Genomic DNA, 27,595 nt, shown 5'->3' with positions numbered 1-27,595 from the left:
TTGGACGCTGAGGGACAATTTAGCATGAGAGTAGCTTTCAATTCCAGACTTTATTGATTGAATTTAAGTTCCACAATGAAATGAAATGTAAATCGCTTAGTGTCACAAGTAGGCTTCAAATGAAGTTACTGTGAAAAGCCCCTAGTTGCCACATTCCGGCGCCTGTTCGGGGAGGCTGTTACGGGAATTGAACCATGCTGCTGGCCTGCCTTGGTCTGCGTTCAAAGCCAGCGATTTAGCCCTGTGCTAAACAACCCCAACAAGCTGTCATTGTGGGATTCAAACCCATGTCTCCAGAGAAATCGCCTGGGAGCCCAGCGATATTACCACAAGATCATCTTCTCCCCATCAATGGAGATTGTTGATTTCCCGTGGACGGGTGTGTGGAATTAGGCAGTTCAGGGGAGTGGAAATCCGGAACTTTCTACCACTATAAAAAAAAGCTGTTGATGCTGAGGAGCCGACTGAAAATTTCAAAATGGAGATGGATAGATTTTTGTTGGGTAGAGGTATCGCAGGTTAAGGGACAAAGATGGAGTGAATTACAGATGAGCTGTGATCTGATTGAGGGGCTGAATGGCCTACTTTGTTCCGTGCTGAGGTGCCGTCTCTCAGGTAAGGCATCAAGTCGAGGCACTGTCGGCCTCTTTCAGTGGATATACAAGATTTCACGGCCGCCTTTTTAGGAAAATTCTGTCTCCAGATTCTGTAATCCTCAAAATACCATCCTGACACGGATAATCGAATCATCGCCGTGCTTTGTGACCAGGCCATGGGAGGATTGTCTGACACATTTCCCGTGTCGAGGACAAAGGAAAAGTTCACCCTCTGAGATATCTCTTCTCGCAGTGCCAAATAACTGTCAACTTTTCCCATCAATTCCCTAATCGAGACACGCCGAGGCCTCCACCACCCTCTGGCCTCCACCACCCTCTGGCCTCCACCACCCTCTGGCCTCCTGCACCCTCTGGCCTCCTGCACCCTCTGGCCTCCACCACCCTCTGGCCTCCACCACCCTCTGGCCTCCACCACCCTCTGGCCTCCACCACCCTCTGGCCTCCACCACCCTCTGGCCTCCACCACCCTCTGGCCTCCACCACCCTCTGGCCTCCACCACCCTCTGGCCTCCACCACCCTCTGGCCTCCTGCACCCTCTGGCCTCCACCACCCTCTGGCCTCCACCACCCTCTGGCCTCCACCACCCTCTGGCCTCCACCACCCTCTGGCCTCCACCACCCTCTGGCCTCCACCACCCTCTGGCCTCCACCACCCTCTGGCCTCCACCACCCTCTGGCCTCCACCACCCTCTGGCCTCCACCACCCTCTGGCCTCCACCACCCTCTGGCCTCCACCACCCTCTGGCCTACACCACCCTCTGGCCTACACCACCCTCTGGCCTACACCACCCTCTGGCCTCCTGCACCCTCTCAGGAAGTTTGTTCCAGATTCCAACCATCCTCTGGGTGAAGATGTATTTCCTCACATCACTACCACTCCTTTTGCTCATTATTTTGAAATCCGTGCCGTCTAGTTTTTTTTTTTTTAATTTAGAGTACCCAATTAATTTTTTCCAATTAAGGGGCAATTTAGCGTGGCCAATCCACCGAACCTGCACATCTTTGGGTTGTGGAGGCGAAACCCACGCAGACACGGGGAGAATGTGCAAACTCCACACGGACAGTGATCCAGAGCCGGGATCGAACCTGGGACCTCGGCGCCGTGAGGCAGCAGTGCTCACCACTGCGCCACCGTGCTGCTGCCCTCATGCCCTCTAGTTCTTGATGCTCGAATGGGTGGCCCTCCCAGGTTCATCTCCGAACCGAAAGGAGTGTTTGAACCATGTTAAGCCTGAAGGGAGTGGCTGAGGAGAGAATTTGTGGCCTGGGCAACACACGACTGGAAAAGCATCTCTCTCACCTGCAGCACTGATCACTCGCTCGGCAGCTGAAAACACAAAGGGGCAACGGTAAACAATCATGAAACCAGTTCACAGAGCTGTACAGTACAGAAGGAGGCCCTCAATCCGCTGCAGCACAGCGCGAGACATATCCTGACAAGAATTCTTTTGATGTGTTCAACCTCAGTATCGCACACCGAAGAATATTCCGGAAACCAGGCGGCTGCCATTTTCCTTCCACTCACGTCGAGGAAGAGTTTTCGATTTCCCTGAGTGGGAATGTCACGGATGGGAAGAGTTGAACCTTCTGGAGGGATGGGCCTTGGTTGGATCGGCAACATCCTGGCTCTATAAATGTGACAACTGAGGAATCCCTGTCCAGGTACATTCAGGAGGTTGTGTAACGCTCCAATGGCAGCTAGAGTGACAACCCAGAGACCAAAGGAATCCCATCAACCCACACAAAACTCAATCATATCCTCAATGAGCGATAGCCATGATAACCCACTGCCATGCTCTACCCCAAATATCAACACTAGATTCAGTCATGGTGCCGGAGGCCAGAGCGTACCAATGAGTGATAACATGGTGTGCTGACCCAATGCTCTATCTATCCCCACTCTGCGAGGAGAAGGAGCCTGGCTACGAGGAGTCTCCGCTATTACACACTGGGAGACGGATACAGAGAGGCACTCTCAAACCAGCACAACACCAGCCCCGTGTGACTCAGGATCTTACCTGTCATACTCAGATGCTTCTCGAGGCCTGCAATGAAAAAAAGGTATCTTTATTAATGAAAGGCCAGCTCGCTGTGACATGCTCAATATTGTATTCGACGGGAACAAGCCTAACACCCTCCATCAAAGGTCATCCAATCAGAAAGACCAAGACTGCCCCTTTCCCCTTTGCCGAACACCACTCGACCTTGCCCTGCTCTCAGCCCAGTTACTGAAACCCTCATCCTCATCTTTATTGCTGCCAGACTCCAATACACCAATCTTCTCTCAGCTTAGTCCCCAAGTAAACATGTGAGAGAAGGGGGGAGGGTCTGAGAGAGAGAGAGCAACATACACAACAGTGAGAGAGAGAAAGAGACCATAAGATAAAGGAGCAGAATTAGGCCACTCGGACCATCGGGTCTGCTCCGGCATTCAATCATGGCTGATATGTTTCTCATCCCCATCCTCCTGCCTTCTCCCCATAACCCCTGACCCCCTTATTAATGCCCACTCTCCTGCCTTCTCCCTGTAACCCCTGACCCCCTTATTAATGCCCACTTTCCTGCCTTCGCCCCATAACACCTGACCCCCTTATTAATGCCCACTCTCCTGCCTTCACCCTGTAACCCCTGACCCCCTTATTAATGCCCACTCTCCTGCCTTCACCCCATAACCCCTAACCCCCTTATTAATGCCCACTCTCCTGCCTTCTCCCTGTAACCCTTGACCCCCTACAAATGCCCACTCTACTGCCTTCTCCCCATAACCCCTGACCCCCTTATTAATGCCCACTCTCCTGCCTTCTCCCTGTAACCCCTGACCCCCTTATTAATGCCCACTCTCCTGCAATCTCCCTGTAACCCCTGACCCCCCTTTTAATGCCCACTCTCCTGCCTTCACCCTGTAACCCCTGACCCACTTATTAATGCCCACTCTCCTGCCTTCTCTCCATAACCCCTGACCCACTTATTAATGCCCACTCTCCTGCATTCTCCCTCTAACTCCTGACGCACTTATTAATGCCCACTCTCCTGCCTTCTCCCCATCACCCCTGACCCCCTTATTAACGCCCACCCTCCTGCCTTCTCCCCATCACCCCTGATTCTCTTATTAATGCCCACTCTCCTGCCTGCTCTCCATAACCCCTGACACCCTTATTAATGCCCACTCTCCTGCCTTCTCCCTGTAACCCCTGACCCCCTTATTAATGCCCACTCTCCTGCCTTCTCCCCATCATCCCTGATTCTCTTATTAATACCCACCCTCCTGCCTTCTCCCCATAACCCCTGACCACCTTATTAATGCCCACTCGCCTGCCTTCTCCCTGTAACTCCTGCCCCCCTTAATAATGCCCACTCTCCTGCCTCCTCCCTGTAACCCCTGACCCCCTTATTAATGCCCACTCTCCTGCCTTCTCCCTGTAACCCCTGACCCCCTTATTAATGCCCACTCTCCTGCCTTCTCCCCATCATCCCTGATTCTCTTATTAATGCCCACTCTCCTGCCTTCTCCCCATCACCCCTGACCCACTTATTAATGCCCACTCTCCTGCCTTCTCCCTGTAACCCCTGACCCCCTTATTAATGCCCACTCTCCTGCCTTCTCCCCATAACCCCTGACCCGCTTATTAATGCCCACTCTCCTGCCTTCTCCCTGTAACCCCTGACCCCCTTATTAATGCCCACTCTCCTGCCTTCTCCCCATAACCCCTGACCCGCTTATTAATACCCACTCTCCTGCCTTCTCTCCATAACCCCTGATTCCCTTATTAATGCCCACTCTCCTGCCTTCTCCCCATAACCCCTGATTCCCTTATTAATGCCCACTCTCCTGCCTTCTCCCCATAACCCCTGACCCCCTTATTAATTCCCACTCTCCTGCCATCTATCCATAACCCCTGACCCACTTATTAATGCCCACTCTCCTGCCTTCTCTCCATAGCCCCTGATTCTCTTATTAATGCCCACTCTCCTGCAACCCCTGGCCCCCTTATTAATGCCCACTCTCTTGCCTTCTCCCCATAACCCCTGACCCCCTTATTAATATCCACTCTCCTGCCTTCTCTCCATCGCCCAGATTCTCTGATTAATGCCCACTCTCCTGCCTTCTCCCCATAACCCCTGACCCCCTTATTAATGCCCACTCTCCTGCCTTCTCTCCATAGCCCCGGATTCTCTTATTAATGCCCACTCTCCTGCCTTCTCCCCATAGCCCCTGACTCCCGTATTAATACCCACTCTCCTGCCTTCTCCCCATAACCCCTGACCCCCTTATTAATGCCCACTCTCCTACCTTCTCCCGATAACCCCTGACCCCCTTATTAATACCCACTCTCCTGCCTTCTCCCCATAACCCCTGACCCCCTTATTAATGCCCACTCTCCTGCCTTCTCCCCATAACCCCTGACCCCCTTATTAATGCCCACTCTCCTGCCTTCTCCACATAACCCCTGACCCCCTTATTAATACCCACTCTCCTGCCTTCTCTCCATCGCCCCTGATTCTCTGATTAATGCCCACTCTCCTGCCTTCTCCCCATAACCCCTGACTCCCGTATTAATACCCACTCTCCTGCCTTATCCCCATAACCCCTGACCCCCTTATTAATGCCCACTCTCCTGCCTTCTCCCCATTAGCACTGATTCCCTTATTAATACCCACTCTCTTGCCTTCTCCCCATTAGCACTGATTCCCTTATTAATGCCACTCTCCTGCCTTCTCGCTGGATCCCCTGACCACCTTATTAATGCCCATTCTCCTGTCTTCTCCCCATAACCACTGACCCCCTTATTAATGCCCACTCTCTTGCCTTCTCCCCATAACCCCTGACCCCCTTATTAATGCCCACTCTCCTGCCTTCTCCCCATAACCCCTTATTCTCTTATTAATGCCCATTCTCCTGCCTTCTCACAATAACAACTGACCCCTTTATTAATGCCCACTCTCTTGCCTTCTCCCCATTAGCACTGATTCCCTTATTAATGCCACTCTCCTGCCTTCTCGCTGGATCCCCTGACCACCTTATTAATGCCCATTCTCCTGCCTTCTCCCTGGAACCCCTGACCCCCTTATTAATGCCCACTCTCTTGCCTTCTCCCCATAACCCCTGACCCCCTTATTAATGCCCACTCTCCTGCCTTCTCCCCATAACCCCTTATTCTCTTATTAATGCCCATTCTCCTGCCTTCTCACAATAACAACTGACCCCTTTATTAATGCCCACTCTCCTGCCTTCTCCCCACAACCCCTGACCCACTTATTAATGCCACTCTCCTGCCTTCTCCCCATAACCCCTTATTCTCTTATTAATGCCCACTCTCCTGCCTTCTCCCCATAACCCCTTATTCTCTTATTAATATCCACTCACCTGCCTTCTCCCCATAACCCCTTATTCTCTTATTAATGCCCATTCTCCTGCCTTCTCACAATAACCCCTGATCCCCTTATTAATACCCACTCTCCTGCCTTCTCCCCATTAGCACTGATTCCCTTATTAATGCCCATTCTCCTGCCTTCTCACAATAACCACTGACCCCCTTATTAATGCCCACTCTCTTGCCTTCTCCCCATAACCCCTTATTCTCTTATTAATACCCACTCTCCTGCCTTCTCCCCATTACCCCTGACCCCCTTATTAATGCCCACTCTCCTGCTTTCTCCCCATAACCCCTTATTCTCTTATTAATACCCACTCTCCTGCCTTATCTCCATAACCTCTGATTCCCTTATTAATACACACTCTCCTGCCTTCTCTCCATTACCCCTGACCCACTTATTAATGCCCACTCTCCTGCCTTCTCCCCATTACCCCTGATTCCCTTATTAATACCCACTCTCCTGCCTTCTCTCCATAACCCCTGACCCCCGTATTAATGCCCACTCTCCTGCCTTCTCTCCATAACCCCTGTCCCCCTTATTAATGGCAACTCTCCTGCCTTCTCCACATAACCCCTGACCCCCTTATTAAAGCCCACTCTCCTGCCTTCTCTCCATTACCCCTGACCCACTTATTAATGCCCACTCTCCTGCCTTCTCCCCATAACCGCTGATTCCCTTATTAATGCCCACTCTCCTGCCTTCTCCCCATTACTCCTGACCCCCTTATTAATGCCCAATCTCCTGCCTTCTCCCCATAGCCCCTGATTCCCTTAATAATGCCCACTCTCCTGCCTTCTACCCATAACCCGTGACCCACTTATTAATGCCCACTCTCCTGCCTTCTCCCCATAACCTCTGATTTCCTTATTAATGCCCACTCTCCTGCCTTCTCCCCATTACCCCTGACCCCCTTATTAATGCCCACTCTCCTGCCTTCTCTCCATAGCCCCTGATTCTCTTATTAATGCCCACTCTCCTGCCTTCTCTCCATAACCCCTGACCCCCTTATTAATGCCCACTCTCCTGCCTTCTCCCCATTACCCCTGACCCCCTTATTAATGCCCACTCTCCTGCCTTCTCCCCATAACCCCTGATTCCCTTATTAATGCCCACTCTCCTGCCTTCTCTCCATTACCTCTGATTCTCTTATTAATACCCACTCTCCTGCCTTCATCCCATAACCCCTGACCCACTTATTAATGCCCACTCTCCTGCCTTCGCTCCATAGCCCTGATCCTCTTATTAATGCCCACTCTACTGCCTTCTCCCCATAACTCCTGACCCATGTATTAATGCCCACTCTCCTGCCTTCTCCCCATGACCCCTGACCCGCTAATTAATGCCCACTCTCCTGCCTTCTCTCCATAACCCCTGATTCCCTTATTAATGCCCACTTTCCTGCCTTCTCCCCATGACCCCTGACCCGCTAATTAATGCCCACTCTCCTGCCTTCTCCCCATAACCCCTGATTCCCTTATTAATACCCACTCTCCTGCCTTCTCCCCATAACCCCTGACCCACTTATTAATGCCCACTCTCCTGCCTTCTCTCCATAGCCCCTGATTCTCTTATTAATACCCACTCTCCTGCCTTCTACCCATAACCCCCTTATTAATGCCCACTCTCCTGCCTTCTCCCCATAACCCCTGACCCACTTACTAATGCCCACTCTCCTGCCTTCTCCCCATAACCCCTAACCCACATATTAATGCCCACTCTCCTGCCTTCTCTCCATAGCCCCTGATTCTCTTATTAATGCCCACTCTCCTGCCTTCTCCCCATAACCCCTGACCCATGTATTAATGCCCACTCTCCTGCCTTCTCCCCATAACCCCTGACCCCCTTATTAATGCCCATTCTCCTGCCTTCTCCCCATAACTCTGATTCCCTTATTAATACCCACTCTCCTGCCTTCTCCCCATAACTCTGATTCCCTTATTAATGCCCACTCTCCTGCTTTCTCCCCATAACTCTGATTCCCTTATTAATACCCACTCTCCTGCCTTCTCCCCATAACCCCTGACCCACTTATTAATGCCCACTCTCCTGCCTTCTCTCCATAGCCCCGGATTCTCTTATTAATACCCACTCTCCTGCCTTCTACCCATAACCCCCTTATTAATGCCCACTCTCCTGCCTTCTCCCCATAACCCCTAACCCACTTATTAATGCCCACTCTCCTGCCTTCTCTCCATAGCCCCTGATTCTCTTATTATTGCCCACTCTCCTGCCTTCTCCCCATAACCCCTGACCCACTTATTAATGCCCACTCTCCTGCCTTCTCTACAAAACCCCTGACTCACCTACTAATGCCCACTCTCCTGCCTTCGCCCCATAACCCCTGATTCCCTTATTAATGCCCACTCTCTTGCCTTCTCCCCATAACCCCTGACCCACCTATTAATACCCACTCTCCTGCCTTCTCCCCATAACCCCTGACCCACCTATTAATACCCACTCTCCTGCCTACTCCCCATAACCCCTGACACACCTATTAATGCCCACTCTCCTGCCTTCTCCCGATAACCCCTGACCCACCTATTAATACCCACTCTCCTGCCTTCTTCCCATAACCCCTGACCCACTTATTAATGCCCACTCTCCTGCCTTCTCCCTGTAACCCCTGACCCCCTTATTAATGCCCACTCTCCTGCCTTCTCCCCATAACCCCTGACCCGCTTATTAATGCCCACTCTCCTGCCTTCTCCCTGTAACCCCTGACCCCCTTATTAATGCCCACTCTCCTGCCTTCTCCCCATAACCCCTGACCCGCTTATTAATACCCACTCTCCTGCCTTCTCTCCATAACCCCGGATTCCCTTATTAATGCCCACTCTCCTGCCTTCTCCCCATAACCCCTGATTCCCTTATTAATGCCCACTCTCCTGCCTTCTCCCCATAACCCCTGACCCCCTTATTAATTCCCACTCTCCTGCCTTCTATCCATAACCCCTGACCCACTTATTAATGCCCACTCTCCTGCCTTCTCTCCATAGCCCCTGATTCTCTTATTAATGCCCACTCTCCTGCAACCCCTGGCCCCCTTATTAATTCCCACTCTCCTGCCGTCTCCCTGTAACCCCTGACCCCCTTATTAATGCCCACTCTCCTGCCTTCTCTCCATAGCCCCGGATTCTCTTATTAATGCCCACTCTCCTGCCTTCTCCCCATAGCCCCTGACTCCCGTATTAATACCCACTCTCCTGCCATCTCCCCATAACCCCTGACCCCCTTATTAATGCCCACTCTCCTGCCTTCTCCCGATAACCCCTGACCCCCTTATTAATACCCACTCTCCGGCCTTCTCCCCATAACCCCTGACCCCCTTATTAATGCCCACTCTCCTGCCTTCTCCCCATAACCCCTGACCCTCTTATTAATGCCCACTCTCCTGCCTTCTCCCCATTAGCACTGATTCCCTTATTAATGCCACTCTCCTGCCTTCTCGCTGGATCCCCTGACCACCTTATTAATGCCCATTCTCCTGTCTTCTCCCCATAACCACTGACCCCCTTATTAATGCCCACTCTCCTGCCTTCTCCCTGTAACCCCTGACCCCCTTATTAATGCCCACTCTCTTGCCTTCTCCCCATAACCCCTGACCCCCTTATTAATGCCCACTCTCCTGCCTTCTCCCCATAACCCCTTAATCTCTTATTAATGCCCATTCTCCTGCCTTCTCACAATAACCACTGACCCCTTTATTAATGCCCACTCTCCTGCCTTCTCCCCACAACCCCTGACCCACTTATTAATGCCACTCTCCTGCCTTCTCCCCATAACCCCTTATTCTCTTATTAATGCCCACTCTCCTGCCTTCTCCCCATAACCCCTTATTCTCTTATTAATATCCACTCACCTGCCTTCTCCCCATAACCCCTTATTCTCTTATTAATGCCCATTCTCCTGCCTTCTCACAATAACCCCTGATCCCCTTATTAATACCCACTCTCCTGCCTTCTCCCCATTAGCACTGATTCCCTTATTAATGCCCATTCTCTGCCTTCTCACAATAACCACTGACCCCCTTATTAATGCCCACTCTCCTGCCTTCTCCCCATAACCCCTTATTCTCTTATTAATATCCACTCACCTGCCTTCTCCCCATTACCCCTGACCCCCTTATTAATGCCCACTCTCCTGCTTTCTCCCCATAACCCCTTATTCTCTTATTAATACCCACTCTCCTGCCTTCTCTCCATAACCTCTGATTCCCTTATTAATACACACTCTCCTGCCTTCTCTCCATTACCCCTGACCCACTTATTAATGCCCACTCTCCTGCCTTCTCCCCATTACCCCTGATTCCCTTATTAATACCCACTCTCCTGCCTTCTCTCCATAACCCCTGACCCCCGTATTAATGCCCACTCTCCTGCCTTCTCTCCATAACCCCTGTCCCCCTTATTAATGGCAACCCTCCTGCCTTCTCTCCATAGCCCCTGATTCCCTTATTTATACCCACTCTCCTGCCTTCTCCCCATAGCCCCTGATTCTCTTATTAATGCCCACTCTCCTGCCTTCTCCCCATAGCCCCTGATTCTCTTATTAATACCCACTCTCCTGCCTTCTCCCCATAACCCCTGACCCACTTATTAATGTCCACTCTCCTGCCTTCTCCCCATAGCCCCTGATGCTCTTATTAATACCCACTCTCCTGCCTTCTACCCATAACCCCTGACCCACTTATTAATGCCTACTCTCCTGCCTTCTCCCCATAACCCCTGATTCTCTTATTAATACCCACTCTCCTGCCTTCTCCCCATAACCCCTGACCCACCTATTAATACCCACTCTCCTGCCTTCTCCCCATAACCCCTGACCCACTTACTAATGCCCACTCTCCTGCCTTCTCCCCATAACCCCTGACCCCCTTATTAATACCCACTCTCCTGCCTTCTCTCCATAGCCCCTGATTCTTTTATTAATACCCACTCTCCTGCCCTCTCTCCATAACCCCTGACCCACCTATTAATACCCACTCTCCTGCCTTCTCCCCATAGCCCCTGACCCACTTATTCATGCCCACTCTCCTGCCCTCTCTCCATAACCCCTGACCCACCTATTAATGCCCACTCTCCTGCCTTCTCCCCATAACCCCTGACCCACTTATTAATGCCCACTCTCCTGCCTTCTCTACAAAACCCCTGACTCACCTACTAATGCCCACTCTCCTGCCTTCGCCCCATAACCCCTGATTCCCTGATTAATGCCCACTCTCCTGCCTTCTCCCCATAACCCCTGACCCACCTATTAATACCCACTCTCCTGCCTTCTCCCCAGAACCCCTGACCCACCTATTAATACCCACTCTCCTGCCTACTCCCCATAACCCCTGACACACCTATTAATGCCCACTCTCCTGCCTTCTCCCCATAACCCCTGACCCACCTATTAATACCCACTCTCCTGCCTTCTCCCTGTAACCCCTGACCCCCTTATTAATGCCCACTCTCCTGCCTTCTTCCCATAACCCCTGACCCACTTATTAATGCCCACTCTCCTGCCTTCTCCCTGTAACCCCTGACCCCCTTATTAATGCCCACTCTCCTGCCTTCTCCCCATAACCCCTGACCCGCTTATTAATGCCCACTCTCCTGCCTTCTCCCTGTAACCCCTGACCCCCTTATTAATGCCCACTCTCCTGCCTTCTCCCCATAAACCCTGACCCGCTTATTAATACCCACTCTCCTGCCTTCTCTCCATAACCCCTGATTCCCTTATTAATGCCCACTCTCCTGCCTTCTCCCCATAACCCCTGATTCCCTTATTAATGCCCACTCTCCTGCCTTCTCCCCATAACCCCTGACCCCCTTATTAATTCCCACTCTCCTGCCTTCTATCCATAACCCCTGACCCACTTATTAATGCCCACTCTCCTGCCTTCTCTCCATAGCCCCTGATTCTCTTATTAATGCCCACTCTCCTGCAACCCCTGGCCCCCTTATTAATTCCCACTCTCCTGCCGTCTCCCTGTAACCCCTGACCCCCTTATTAATGCCCACTCTCCTGCCTTCTCTCCATAGCCCCGGATTCTCTTATTAATGCCCACTCTCCTGCCTTCTCCCCATAGCCCCTGACTCCCGTATTAATACCCACTCTCCTGCCTTCTCCCCATAACCCCTGACCCCCTTATTAATGCCCACTCTCCTGCCTTCTCCCGATAACCCCTGACCCCCTTATTAATACCCACTCTCCGGCCTTCTCCCCATAACCCCTGACCCCCTTATTAATGCCCACTCTCCTGCCTTCTCCCCATAACCCCTGACCCTCTTATTAATGCCACTCTCCTGCCTTCTCGCTGGATCCCCTGACCACCTTATTAATGCCCACTCTCCGGCCTTCTCCCCATAACCCCTGACCCCCTTATTAATACCCACTCTCCTGCCTTCTCCCCATAACCCCTGACCCTCTTATTAATGCCCACTCTCCTGCCTTCTCCCCATTAGCACTGATTCCCTTATTAATGCCACTCTCCTGCCTTCTCGCTGGATCCCCTGACCACCTTATTAATGCCCATTCTCCTGTCTTCTCCCCATAACCACTGACCCCCTTATTAATGCCCACTCTCCTGCCTTCTCCCTGTAACCCCTGACCCCCTTATTAATGCCCACTCTCTTGCCTTCTCCCCATAACCCCTGACCCCCTTATTAATGCCCACTCTCCTGCCTTCTCCCCATAACCCCTTATTCTCTTATTAATGCCCATTCTCCTGCCTTCTCACAATAACCACTGACCCCTTTATTAATGCCACTCTCCTGCCTTCTCCCCATAGCCCCTTATTCTCTTATTAATGCCCACTCTCCTGCCTTCTCCCCATAACCCCTTATTCTCTTATTAATATCCACTCACCTGCCTTCTCCCCATAACCCCTTATTCTCTTATTAATGCCCATTCTCCTGCCTTCTCACAATAACCCCTGATCCCCTTATTAATACCCACTCTCCTGCCTTCTCCCCATTAGCACTGATTCCCTTATTAATGCCCATTCTCCTGCCTTCTCACAATAACCACTGACCCCCTTATTAATGCCCACTCTCCTGCCTTCTCCCCATAACCCCTTATTCTCTTATTAATACCCACTCTCCTGCCTTCTCCCCATTACCCCTGACCCCCTTATTAATGCCCACTCTCCTGCTTTCTCCCCATAACCCCTTATTCTCTTATTAATACCCACTCTCCTGCCTTCTCTCCATAACCTCTGATTCCCTTATTAATACACACTCTCCTGCCTTCTCTCCATTACCCCTGACCCACTTATTAATGCCCACTCTCCTGCCTTCTCCCCATTACCCCTGATTCCCTTATTAATACCCACTCTCCTGCCTTCTCTCCATAACCCCTGACCCCCGTATTAATGCCCACTCTCCTGCCTTCTCTCCATAACCCCTGTCCCCCTTATTAATGGCAACTCTCCTGCCTTCTCTCCATAGCCCCTGATTCCCTTATTAATACCCACTCTCCTGCCTTCTCCCCATAGCCCCTGATTCTCTTATTAATGCCCACTCTCCTGCCTTCTCCCCATAGCCCCTGATTCTCTTATTAATACCCACTCTCCTGCCTTCTCCCCATAGCCCCTGATTCTCTTATTAATACCCACTCTCCTGCCTTCTCCCCATAACCCCTGACCCACTTATTAAAGCCCACTCTCCTGCCTTCTCCCCATAGCCCCTGATTCTCTTATTAATACCCACTCTCCTACCTTCTCCCCATAACCCCTGTCCCACTTATTAATACCCACTCTCCTGCCTTCTCCCCATAACCCCTGACCCCCTTATTAAAGCCCACTCTCCTGCCTTCTCCCCATAACCCCTGACCCACTTATTAATGCCCACTCTCCTGCCTTCTCCCCATAACCCCTGACCCACCTATTAATACCCACTCTCCTGCCTTCTCCCCATAACCCCTGACCCACCTATTAATACCCACTCTCCTGCCTTCTCCCCATAACCCCTGACCCACTTACTAATGCCCACTCTCCTGCCTTCTCCCCATAACCCCTGATTCTTTTATTAATACCCACTCTCCTGCCCTCTCTCCATAACCCCTGACCCACCTATTAATACCCACTCTCCTGCCTTCTCCCCATAACCCCTGACCCACTTATTCATGCCCACTCTCCTGCCCTCTCTCCATAACCCCTGACCCACCTATTAATGCCCACTCTCCTGCCTTCTCCCCATAACCCCTGACCCCCTTTTTAATGCCCACTCTCCTGCCTTCTCTCCATAGCCCCTGATTCTCTTATTAATGCCCACTCTCCTGCCTTCTCCCCATGACCCCTGACCCACTTATTAATGCCCACTCTCCTGCCTTCTCTCCATAGCCCCTGATTCTCTTATTAATACCCACTCTCCTGCCTTCTCCCCATAACCCCTGACCCATGTATTAATGCCCACTCTCCTGCCTTTTCCCCATAACCCCTGACCCCCTTATTAATACCCACTCTCCTGCCTTCTCCCCATAACCCCTGACCCACTTATTAATGCCCACTCTCCTGCCTTCTCTCCATAGCCCCTGATTCTCTTATTAATACCCACTCTCCTGCCTTCTACCCATAACCCCCTTATTAATGCCTACTCTCCTGCCTTCTCCCCATAACCCCTGACCCACTTATTAATGCCCACTCTCCTGCCTTCTCTCCATAGCCCCTGATTCTCTTATTAATAGCCACTCTCCTGCCTTCTACCCATAACCCCCTTATTAATGCCCACTCTCCTGCCTTCTCTACAAAACCCCTGACTCACATACTAATGCCCACTCTCCTGCCTTCTCCCCATAACTCCTGATTCCCTTATTAATGCCCACTCTCCTGCCTTCTCCCCATAACCCCTGACCCACCTATTAATACCCACTCTCCTGCCTTCTCCCCATAACCCCTGACCCACCTATTAATGTCCATTCTCCTGCCTTCTCCCCATAACCCCTGATTCTCTTATTAATACCCACTCTCCTGCCTTCTACCCATAACCCCTGACCCACTTATTAATACCCTCTCTCCTGCCTTCTCCCCATAACCCCTGACCCCCTTATTAATGCCCACTCTCCTGCCTTCTCCCCATAACCCCTGACCCACTTATTAAAGCCCACTCTCCTGCCTTCTCCCCATAGCCCTGATTCTCCTATTAATACCCACTCTCCTGCCTTCTCTCCAAAGCCCCTGATATTCTTATTAACACCCACTCTCCTGCCTTCTCCCCATAACCCATGACCCACTTATTAATACCCACTCTCCTGCCTTCTCCCCATAACCCCTGACCCCCTTATTAATGCCCACTCTCCTGCCTTCTCCCCATCACCCCTGACCCACTTATTAATACCCACTCTCCTGCCTTCTCTCCATCGCCCCTGATTCTCTTATTAATACCCACTCTCCTGCCTTCTCCCCATAGCCCCTGACCCACTTATTAATGCCCACTCTCCTGCCTTCTCCCCATAGCCACTGTTTCTCTTATTAATGCCCACTCTCCTGCCTTCTCTCCATCACCCCTGACCCACTTATTAATACCCACTCTCCTGCCTTCTCTCCATCGCCCCTGATTCTCTTATTAATACCCACTCTCCTGCCTTCTCCCCATAGCCCCTGACCCACTTATTAATGCCCACTCTCCTGCCTTCTCCCCATAGCCCCTGATTCTCTTATTAATACCCACTCTCCTGCCTTCTCCCCATAACCCCTGACCCACTTATTAAAGCCCACTCTCCTGCCTTCTCCCCATAGCCCCTGACCCACTTATTCATGCCCACTCTCCTGCCCTCTCTCCATAACCCCTGACCCACCTATTAATGCCCACTCTCCTGCCTTCTCCCCATAACCCCTGACCCACTTATTAATGCCCACTCTCCTGCCTTCTCTACAAAACCCCTGACTCACCTACTAATGCCCACTCTCCTGCCTTCGCCCCATAACCCCTGATTCCCTGATTAATGCCCACTCTCCTGCCTTCTCCCCATAACACCTGACCCACCTATTAATACCCACTCTCCTGCCTTCTCCCCAGAACCCCTGACCCACCTATTAATACCCACTCTCCTGCCTACTCCCCATAACCCCTGACACACCTATTAATGCCCACTCTCCTGCCTTCTCCCCATAACCCCTGACCCACCTATTAATACCCACTCTCCTGCCTTCTCCCTGTAACCCCTGACCCCCTTATTAATGCCCACTCTCCTGCCTTCTTCCCATAACCCCTGACCCACTTATTAATGCCCACTCTCCTGCCTTCTCCCTGTAACCCCTGACCCCCTTATTAATGCCCACTCTCCTGCCTTCTCCCCATAACCCCTGACCCGCTTATTAATGCCCACTCTCCTGCCTTCTCCCTGTAACCCCTGACCCCCTTATTAATGCCCACTCTCCTGCCTTCTCCCCATAAACCCTGACCCGCTTATTAATACCCACTCTCCTGCCTTCTCTCCATAACCCCTGATTCCCTTATTAATGCCCACTCTCCTGCCTTCTCCCCATAACCCCTGATTCCCTTATTAATGCCCACTCTCCTGCCTTCTCCCCATAACCCCTGACCCCCTTATTAATTCCCACTCTCCTGCCTTCTATCCATAACCCCTGACCCACTTATTAATGCCCACTCTCCTGCCTTCTCTCCATAGCCCCTGATTCTCTTATTAATGCCCACTCTCCTGCAACCCCTGGCCCCCTTATTAATTCCCACTCTCCTGCCGTCTCCCTGTAACCCCTGACCCCCTTATTAATGCCCACTCTCCTGCCTTCTCTCCATAGCCCCGGATTCTCTTATTAATGCCCACTCTCCTGCCTTCTCCCCATAGCCCCTGACTCCCGTATTAATACCCACTCTCCTGCCTTCTCCCCATAACCCCTGACCCCCTTATTAATGCCCACTCTCCTGCCTTCTCCCGATAACCCCTGACCCCCTTATTAATACCCACTCTCCGGCCTTCTCCCCATAACCCCTGACCCCCTTATTAATGCCCACTCTCCTGCCTTCTCCCCATAACCCCTGACCCTCTTATTAATGCCACTCTCCTGCCTTCTCGCTGGATCCCCTGACCACCTTATTAATGCCCACTCTCCGGCCTTCTCCCCATAACCCCTGACCCCCTTATTAATACCCACTCTCCTGCCTTCTCCCCATAACCCCTGACCCTCTTATTAATGCCCACTCTCCTGCCTTCTCCCCATTAGCACTGATTCCCTTATTAATGCCACTCTCCTGCCTTCTCGCTGGATCCCCTGACCACCTTATTAATGCCCATTCTCCTGTCTTCTCCCCATAACCACTGACCCCCTTATTAATGCCCACTCTCCTGCCTTCTCCCTGTAACCCCTGACCCCCTTATTAATGCCCACTCTCTTGCCTTCTCCCCATAACCCCTGACCCCCTTATTAATGCCCACTCTCCTGCCTTCTCCCCATAACCCCTTATTCTCTTATTAATGCCCATTCTCCTGCCTTCTCACAATAACCACTGACCCCTTTATTAATGCCACTCTCCTGCCTTCTCCCCATAGCCCCTTATTCTCTTATTAATGCCCACTCTCCTGCCTTCTCCCCATAACCCCTTATTCTCTTATTAATATCCACTCACCTGCCTTCTCCCCATAACCCCTTATTCTCTTATTAATGCCCATTCTCCTGCCTTCTCACAATAACCCCTGATCCCCTTATTAATACCCACTCTCCTGCCTTCTCCCCATTAGCACTGATTCCCTTATTAATGCCCATTCTCCTGCCTTCTCACAATAACCACTGACCCCCTTATTAATGCCCACTCGCCTGCCTTCTCCCCATAACCCCTTATTCTCTTATTAATACCCACTCTCCTGCCTTCTCCCCATTACCCCTGACCCCCTTATTAATGCCCACTCTCCTGCTTTCTCCCCATAACCCCTTATTCTCTTATTAATACCCACTCTCCTGCCTTCTCTCCATAACCTCTGATTCCCTTATTAATACACACTCTCCTGCCTTCTCTCCATTACCCCTGACCCACTTATTAATGCCCACTCTCCTGCCTTCTCCCCATTACCCCTGATTCCCTTATTAATACCCACTCTCCTGCCTTCTCTCCATAACCCCTGACCCCCGTATTAATGCCCACTCTCCTGCCTTCTCTCCATAACCCCTGTCCCCCTTATTAATGGCAACTCTCCTGCCTTCTCTCCATAGCCCCTGATTCCCTTATTAATACCCACTCTCCTGCCTTCTCCCCATAGCCCCTGATTCTCTTATTAATGCCCACTCTCCTGCCTTCTCCCCATAGCCCCTGATTCTCTTATTAATACCCACTCTCCTGCCTTCTCCCCATAGCCCCTGATTCTCTTATTAATACCCACTCTCCTGCCTTCTCCCCATAACCCCTGACCCACTTATTAAAGCCCACTCTCCTGCCTTCTCCCCATAGCCCCTGATTCTCTTATTAATACCCACTCTCCTACCTTCTCCCCATAACCCCTGTCCCACTTATTAATACCCACTCTCCTGCCTTCTCCCCATAACCCCTGACCCCCTTATTAAAGCCCACTCTCCTGCCTTCTCCCCATAACCCCTGACCCACTTATTAATGCCCACTCTCCTGCCTTCTCCCCATAACCCCTGACCCACCTATTAATACCCACTCTCCTGCCTTCTCCCCATAACCCCTGACCCACCTATTAATACCCACTCTCCTGCCTTCTCCCCATAACCCCTGACCCACTTACTAATGCCCACTCTCCTGCCTTCTCCCCATAACCCCTGACCCCCTTATTAATACCCACTCTCCTGCCTTCTCTCCATAGCCCCTGATTCTTTTATTAATACCCACTCTCCTGCCCTCTCTCCATAACCCCTGACCCACCTATTAATACCCACTCTCCTGCCTTCTCCCCATAACCCCTGACCCACTTATTCATGCCCACTCTCCTGCCCTCTCTCCATAACCCCTGACCCACCTATTAATGCCCACTCTCCTGCCTTCTCCCCATAACCCCTGACCCCCTTTTTAATGCCCACTCTCCTGCCTTCTCTCCATAGCCCCTGATTCTCTTATTAATGCCCACTCTCCTGCCTTCTCCCCATGACCCCTGACCCACTTATTAATGCCCACTCTCCTGCCTTCTCTCCATAGCCCCTGATTCTCTTATTAATACCCACTCTCCTGCCTTCTCCCCATAACCCCTGACCCATGTATTAATGCCCACTCTCCTGCCTTTTCCCCATAACCCCTGACCCCCTTATTAATACCCACTCTCCTGCCTTCTCCCCATAACCCCTGACCCACTTATTAATGCCCACTCTCCTGCCTTCTCTCCATAGCCCCTGATTCTCTTATTAATACCCACTCTCCTGCCTTCTACCCATAACCCCCTTATTAATGCCTACTCTCCTGCCTTCTCCCCATAACCCCTGACCCACTTATTAATGCCCACTCTCCTGCCTTCTCTCCATAGCCCCTGATTCTCTTATTAATAGCCACTCTCCTGCCTTCTACCCATAACCCCCTTATTTTTGCCCACTCTCCTGCCTTCTCTACAAAACCCCTGACTCACATACTAATGCCCACTCTCCTGCCTTCTCCCCATAACTCCTGATTCCCTTATTAATGCCCACTCTCCTGCCTTCTCCCCATAACCCCTGACCCACCTATTAATACCCACTCTCCTGCCTTCTCCCCATAACCCCTGACCCACCTATTAATGTCCATTCTCCTGCCTTCTCCCCATAACCCCTGATTCTCTTATTAATACCCACTCTCCTGCCTTCTACCCATAACCCCTGACCCACTTATTAATACCCTCTCTCCTGCCTTCTCCCCATAACCCCTGACCCCCTTATTAATGCCCACTCTCCTGCCTTCTCCCCATAACCCCTGACCCACTTATTAAAGCCCACTCTCCTGCCTTCTCCCCATAGCCCTGATTCTCCTATTAATACCCACTCTCCTGCCTTCTCTCCAAAGCCCCTGATATTCTTATTAACACCCACTCTCCTGCCTTCTCCCCATAACCCATGACCCACTTATTAATACCCACTCTCCTGCCTTCTCCCCATAACCCCTGACCCCCTTATTAATGCCCACTCTCCTGCCTTCTCCCCATCACCCCTGACCCACTTATTAATACCCACTCTCCTGCCTTCTCTCCATCGCCCCTGATTCTCTTATTAATACCCACTCTCCTGCCTTCTCCCCATAGCCCCTGACCCACTTATTAATGCCCACTCTCCTGCCTTCTCCCCATAGCCACTGTTTCTCTTATTAATGCCCACTCTCCTGCCTTCTCTCCATCACCCCTGACCCACTTATTAATACCCACTCTCCTGCCTTCTCTCCATCGCCCCTGATTCTCTTATTAATACCCACTCTCCTGCCTTCTCCCCATAGCCCCTGACCCACTTATTAATGCCCACTCTCCTGCCTTCTCCCCATAGCCCCTGATTCTCTTATTAATACCCACTCTCCTGCCTTCTCCCCATAACCCCTGACCCACTTATTAAAGCCCACTCTCCTGCCTTCTCCCCATAGCCGCTGATTCTCTTATTAATACCCACTCTCCTGCCTTCTCTCCATAGCCCCTGATACTCTTATTAATACCCACTCTCCTGCCTTCTCCCCATAGCCGCTGATTCTCTTATTAATACCCACTCTCCTGCCTTCTCTCCATAGCCCCTGATACTCTTATTAATACCCACTCTCCTGCCTTCTCCCCATAACCCCTGACCCCCTTATTAATGCCCACTCTCCTGCCTTCTCCCCATCACCCCTGACCCACTTATTAATGCCCACTCTCCTGCCTTCTCCCCATAGCCCCTGATTCTCTTATTAATGCCCACTCTCCTGCCCTCTCTCCATAACCCCTGACCCACCTATTAATACCCACTCTCCTGCCTTCTCCCCATAGCCCCCGATTCTCTTATTAATGCCCACTCTCCTGCCCTCTCTCCATAACCCCTGACCCACCTATTAATACCCACTCTCCTGCCTTCTCCCCATAACCTCTGACCCACTTATTAATGCCCACTCTCCTGCCTTCTCCCCATAACCCCTGACCCCCTTATTAATGCCCACTCTCCTGCCTTCTCCCTGTAACCCCTGACCCCCTTATTAATGCCCACTCTCTTGCCTTCTCCCCATAACCCCTGACCCCCTTATTAATGCCCACTCTCCTGCCTTCTCCCCATAACCCCTTATTCTCTTATTAATGCCCATTCTCCTGCCTTCTCACAATAACCACTGACCCCTTTATTAATGCCCACTCTCCTGCCTTCTCCCCACAACCCCTGACCCACTTATTAATGCCACTCTCCTGCCTTCTCCCCATAACCCCTTATTCTCTTATTAATGCCCACTCTCCTGCCTTCTCCCCATAACCCCTTATTAATATCCACTCACCTGCCTTCTCCCCATAACCCCTTATTCTCTTATTAATGCCCATTCTCCTGCCTTCTCACAATAACCCCTGATCCCCTTATTAATACCCACTCTCCTGCCTTCTCCCCATTAGCACTGATTCCCTTATTAATGCCCATTCTCCTGCCTTCTCACAATAACCACTGACCCCCTTATTAATGCCCACTCTCCTGCCTTCTCCCCATAACCCCTTATTCTCTTATTAATACCCACTCTCCTGCCTTCTCCCCATTACCCCTGACCCCCTTATTAATGCCCACTCTCCTGCTTTCTCCCCATAACCCCTTATTCTCTTATTAATACCCACTCTCCTGCCTTCTCTCCATAACCTCTGATTCCCTTATTAATACACACTCTCCTGCCTTCTCTCCATTACCCCTGACCCACTTATTAATGCCCACTCTCCTGCCTTCTCCCCATTACCCCTGATTCCCTTATTAATACCCACTCTCCTGCCTTCTCTCCATAACCCCTGACCCCCGTATTAATGCCCACTCTCCTGCCTTCTCTCCATAACCCCTGTCCCCCTTATTAATGGCAACTCTCCTGCCTTCTCTCCATAGCCCCTGATTCCCTTATTAATACCCACTCTCCTGCCTTCTCCCCATAGCCCCTGATTCTCTTATTAATGCCCACTCTCCTGCCTTCTCCCCATAGCCCCTGATTCTCTTATTAATACCCACTCTCCTGCCTTCTCCCCATAACCCCTGACCCACTTATTAATGTCCACTCTCCTGCCTTCTCCCCATAGCCCCTGATTCTCTTATTAATACCCACTCTCCTGCCTTCTCCCCATAACCCCTGACCCACTTATTAAAGCCCACTCTCCTGCCTTCTCCCCATAGCCCCTGATTCTCTTATTAATACCCACTCTCCTACCTTCTCCCCATAACCCCTGTCCCACTTATTAATACCCACTCTCCTGCCTTCTCCCCATAACCCCTGACCCCCTTATTAAAGCCCACTCTCCTGCCTTCTCCCCATAACCCCTGACCCACTTATTAATGCCCACTCTCCTGCCTTCTCCCCATAACCCCTGACCCACCTATTAATACCCACTCTCCTGCCTTCTCCCCATAACCCCTGACCCACCTATTAATACCCACTCTCCTGCCTTCTCCCCATAACCCCTGACCCACTTACTAATGCCCACTCTCCTGCCTTCTCCCCATAACCCCTGACCCCCTTATTAATACCCACTCTCCAGCCTTCTCTCCATAGCCCCTGATTCTTTTATTAATACCCACTCTCCTGCCCTCTCTCCATAACCCCTGACCCACCTATTAATACCCACTCTCCTGCCTTCTCCCCATAACCCCTGACCCACTTATTCATGCCCACTCTCCTGCCCTCTCTCCATAACCCCTGACCCACCTATTAATGCCCACTCTCCTGCCTTCTCCCCATAACCCCTGACCCCCTTTTTAATGCCCACTCTCCTGCCTTCTCTCCATAGCCCCTGATTCTCTTATTAATGCCCACTCTCCTGCCTTCTCCCCATGACCCCTGACCCACTTATTAATGCCCACTCTCCTGCCTTCTCTCCATAGCCCCTGATTCTCTTATTAATACCCACTCTCCTGCCTTCTCCCCATAACCCCTGACCCATGTATTAATGCCCACTCTCCTGCCTTCTCTCCATAGCCCCTGATTCTCTTATTAATACCCACTCTCCTGCCTTCTACCCATAACCCCCTTATTAATGCCTACTCTCCTGCCTTCTCCCCATAACCCCTGACCCACTTATTAATGCCCACTCTCCTGCCTTCTCTCCATAGCCCCTGATTCTCTTATTAATAGCCACTCTCCTGCCTTCTACCCATAACCCCCTTATTAATGCCTACTCTCCTGCCTTCTCTACAAAACCCCTGACCCACTTATTAATGCCCACTCTCCTGCCTTCTCTCCATAGCCCCTGACCCCCTTATTAATACCCACTCTCCTGCCTTCTCCCCATAACCCCTGACCCACTTATTAATGCCCACTCTCCTGCCTTCTCTCCATAGCCCCTGATTCTCTTATTAATACCCACTCTCCTGCCTTCTACCCATAACCCCCTTATTAATGCCTACTCTCCTGCCTTCTCCCCATAACCCCTGACCCACTTATTAATGCCCACTCTCCTGCCTTCTCTCCATAGCCCCTGATTCTCTTATTAATAGCCACTCTCCTGCCTTCTACCCATAACCCCCTTATTAATGCCCACTCTCCTGCCTTCTCTACAAAACCCCTGACTCACCTACTAATGCCCACTCTCCTGCCTTCTCCCCATAACTCCTGATTCCCTTATTAATGCCCACTCTCCTGCCTTCTCCCCATAACCCCTGACCCACCTATTAATACCCACTCTCCTGCCTTCTCCCCATAACCCCTGACCCACCTATTAATGTCCATTCTCCTGCCTTCTCCCCATAACCCCTGATTCTCTTATTAATACCCACTCTCCTGCCTTCTACCCATAACCCCTGACCCACTTATTAATACCCTCGCTCCTGCCTTCTCCCCATAACCCCTGACCCCCTTATTAATGCCCACTCTCCTGCCTTCTCCCCATAACCCCTGACCCACTTATTAAAGCCCACTCTCCTGCCTTCTCCCCATAGCCCCTGATTCTCCTATTAATACCCACTCTCCTGCCTTCTCTCCAAAGCCCCTGATATTCTTATTAACACCCACTCTCCTGCCTTCTCCCCATAACCCATGACCCACTTATTAATACCCACTCTCCTGCCTTCTCCCCATAACCCCTGACCCCCTTATTAATGCCCACTCTCCTGCCTTCTCCCCATCACCCCTGACCCACTTATTAATACCCACTCTCCTGCCTTCTCTCCATCGCCCCTGATTCTCTTATTAATACCCACTCTCCTGCCTTCTCCCCATAGCCCCTGACCCACTTATTAATGCCCACTCTCCTGCCTTCTCCCCATAGCCACTGTTTCTCTTATTAATGCCCACTCTCCTGCCTTCTCTCCATCACCCCTGACCCACTTATTAATACCCACTCTCCTGCCTTCTCTCCATCGCCCCTGATTCTCTTATTAATACCCACTCTCCTGCCTTCTCCCCATAGCCCCTGACCCACTTATTAATGCCCACTCTCCTGCCTTCTCCCCATAGCCCCTGATTCTCTTATTAATACCCACTCTCCTGCCTTCTCCCCATAACCCCTGACCCACTTATTAAAGCCCACTCTCCTGCCTTCTCCCCATAGCCGCTGATTCTCTTATTAATACCCACTCTCCTGCCTTCTCTCCATAGCCCCTGATACTCTTATTAATACCCACTCTCCTGCCTTCTCCCCATAGCCGCTGATTCTCTTATTAATACCCACTCTCCTGCCTTCTCTCCATAGCCCCTGATACTCTTATTAATACCCACTCTCCTGCCTTCTCCCCATTACCCATGACCCACTTATTAATACCCACTCTCCTGCCTTCTCCCCATAACCCCTGACCCCCTTATTAATGCCCACTCTCCTGCCTTCTCCCCATCACCCCTGACCCACTTATTAATGCCCACTCTCCTGCCTTCTCCCCATAGCCCCCGATTCTCTTATTAATGCCCACTCTCCTGCCCTCTCTCCATAACCCCTGACCCACCTATTAATACCCACTCTCCTGCCTTCTCCCCATAACCTCTGACCCACTTATTAATGCCCACTCTCCTGCCTTCTCCCCATAACCCCTGACCCCCTTATTAATGCCCACTCTCCTGCCTTCCCCCCATAACCCCTGACCCACTTCTTAATGCCCACTCTCCTGCCTTCTCCCCATAACCCCTGTCCCACTTATTAATGCCCACTCTCCTGCCTTCTCCCCATAACCCCTGTCCCACTTATTAATACCCACTCTCCTGCCTTCTCCCCATAACCCCTGACCCCCTTATTAATGCCCACTCTCCTGCCTTCTCTCCATAGCCCCTGATTCTCTTATTAATACCCACTCTCCTGCCCTCTCTCCATAACCCTGACCCAACTATTAAAACCCACTCTCCTGCCTTCTCCCCATAACCCCTGACCCCCTTATTAATGCCCACTCTCCTGCCTTCTCCCCATAACCCTTGACCCCCTTATTTATGCCCACTCTCCTGCCTTCCCGTTAAGTATTTGCTCAAAAGTGCATCCTCTCAGCTCTCGTTTTCAATTCCCACGTCCAAATCGAGAGGGTGATCATGAGACCGAGAAAGATCACATACCAACTTGTGCATCTCACCCCTTTCATTTGGTCCCTCAAGTACAGACACAGAGAGTGGAAACATCCTTCACACAGTAGATCGAGAGTAACTTACCTAAATTAGAGGCAGCATTATCTGAGGAAAAACAAAATTAAAAAGACAAGTTAGCTTGTGATGGTGGAGAAAAAATGTTCATGTATGTTTCCATAAATGTATAGAAACTGGATCAAGTGAAGTTTTCATGATCCAGGGAGAGATAGAAAGTTCTTTCACTGCAACTGGCCTCGGACCTGGAGATGAGCTCGGTCCTGGGCCGGGCCTCGGACCTGGATCTGAGCTCGGTCCTGGGCCGGGCCTCGGACCTGGATCTGAGCTCGGTCCTGGACCGGGCCTCGGACCTGGATCTGAGCTCGGTCCTGGACCGGGCCTCGGACCTGGATCTGAGCTCGGTCCTGGACCGGGCCTCGGACCTGGATCTGAGCTCGGTCCTGGACCGGGCCTCGGACCTGGATCTGAGCTCGGTCCTGGACCGGGCCTCGGACCTGGATCTGAGCTCAGTCCTGGACCGGGCCTCGGACCTGGATCTGAGCTCGGTCCTGGGCCGGGCCTCGGACCTGGATCTGAGCTCGGTCCTGGACCGGGCCTCGGACCTGGATCTGAGCTCGGTCCTGGACCGGGCCTCGGACCTGGATCTGAGCTCGGTCCTGGACCGGGCCTCGGACCTGGAGCTGAGCTCGGTCCTGGACCGGGCCTCGGACCTGGATCTGAGCTCGGTCCTGGACCGGGCCTCGGACCTGGATCTGAGCTCGGTCCTGGGCCGGGCCTCGGACCTGGATCTGAGCTCGGTCCTGGGCCGGGCCTCGGACCTGGATCTGAGCTCGGTCCTGGACCGGGCCTCGGACCTGGATCTGAGCTCGGTCCTGGACCGGGCCTCGGACCTGGAGCTGAGCTCGGTCCTGGGCCGGGCCTCGGACCTGGATCTGAGCTCGGTCCTGGACCGGGCCTCGGACCTGGATCTGAGCTCGGTCCTGGACCGGGCCTCGGACCTGGAGCTGAGCTCAGTCCTGGACCGGGCCTCGGACCTGGATCTGAGCTCAGTCCTGGACCGGGCCTCGGACCTGGATCTGAGCTCAGTCCTGGACCGGGCCTCGGACCTGGATCTGAGCTCGGTCCTGGACCGGGCCTCGGACCTGGATCTGAGCTCAGTCCTGGACCGGGCCTCGGACCTGGATCTGAGCTCGGTCCTGGACCGGGCCTCGGACCTGGATCTGAGCTCAGTCCTGGACCGGGCCTCGGACCTGGATCTGAGCTCGGTCCTGGGCCGGGCCTCGGACCTGGATCTGAGCTCGGTCCTGGACCGGGCCTCGGACCTGGATCTGAGCTCGGTCCTGGACCGGGCCTCGGACCTGGATCTGAGCTCGGTCCTGGACCGGGCCTCGGACCTGGAGATGAGCTCGGTCCTGGACCGGGCCTCGGACCTGGAGCTGAGCTCGGTTCTGGACCGGGCCTCGGACCTGGAGCTGAGCTTGGTCCTGGACCAGGACTCGGGCCTGGATCAGACTTCCGGTCTGGAGCTGAGCTCGGTACTGGAGCAGGCCTCGGACCAGATCTGAGCTCTCATCTTGACCAGAGGTCAGTTTTGTCATCCCTAGATCTGAACTTGGGCCTGGACCTATCTTCAGGCGTGTAAACCAGGATCTGACCTCAGGCTTGGATTCGAGCGGAGGCCTGACTTGGACTTTAATCCGACATACAAAGATACAAACTAGAAGCAGTAGTGGGCTACTTGATGTGAACCCATTGGCCTCAGAGCCCTGCTGTGCTCAACAACAGTGACCCGCATGGCTGCTGTCCGCTGACCAATGAATTATTCCAGAGTTTGGGATTAGAAATCAAGCAAAAAAGAGTGTCTGCCTTGGTGACGTGGATACAAGCTTACTCAGACGTCCAGTCAGATGTTGAATTGGAAAACTCACCAACATCAAGCTTCAGCTTCTCTGAAACAAAAACAGAAAAGATATGTCAGCAACAGTTCATGAGGCAGCCGGGCATTTA

General features: G+C 52.0%; 1 protein-coding gene across 4 annotated transcripts in view; it reads right to left on the bottom strand.

Annotated features, from left to right (window-relative positions):
• LOC140390450 (butyrophilin subfamily 3 member A1-like) overlaps nt 1-27,595 on the bottom strand; it is an 84,593-nt gene that overhangs the window by 7,627 nt on the left and 49,371 nt on the right. For all 4 annotated transcript variants that reach the window (XM_072475597.1, XM_072475599.1, XM_072475598.1 and 1 more), the window contains 4 exons: nt 27,517-27,537; nt 25,655-25,675; nt 2,636-2,662; nt 1,918-1,944 (listed from right to left, as the gene is read on the bottom strand). In XM_072475597.1, the coding sequence (XP_072331698.1) occupies nt 1,918-1,944; nt 2,636-2,662; nt 25,655-25,675; nt 27,517-27,537 (96 nt within the window). The remainder of the gene's footprint in view (nt 1-1,917; nt 1,945-2,635; nt 2,663-25,654; nt 25,676-27,516; nt 27,538-27,595) is intronic.

This window comes from Scyliorhinus torazame, chromosome 14 (assembly GCF_047496885.1).
Source record: "Scyliorhinus torazame isolate Kashiwa2021f chromosome 14, sScyTor2.1, whole genome shotgun sequence".
Classification (NCBI taxonomy): Eukaryota; Metazoa; Chordata; class Chondrichthyes; order Carcharhiniformes; family Scyliorhinidae; genus Scyliorhinus; species Scyliorhinus torazame.
The sequence above is the reverse complement of the archived record's forward strand: the minus strand, read 5'-3'. Positions and strand labels throughout refer to the sequence as shown.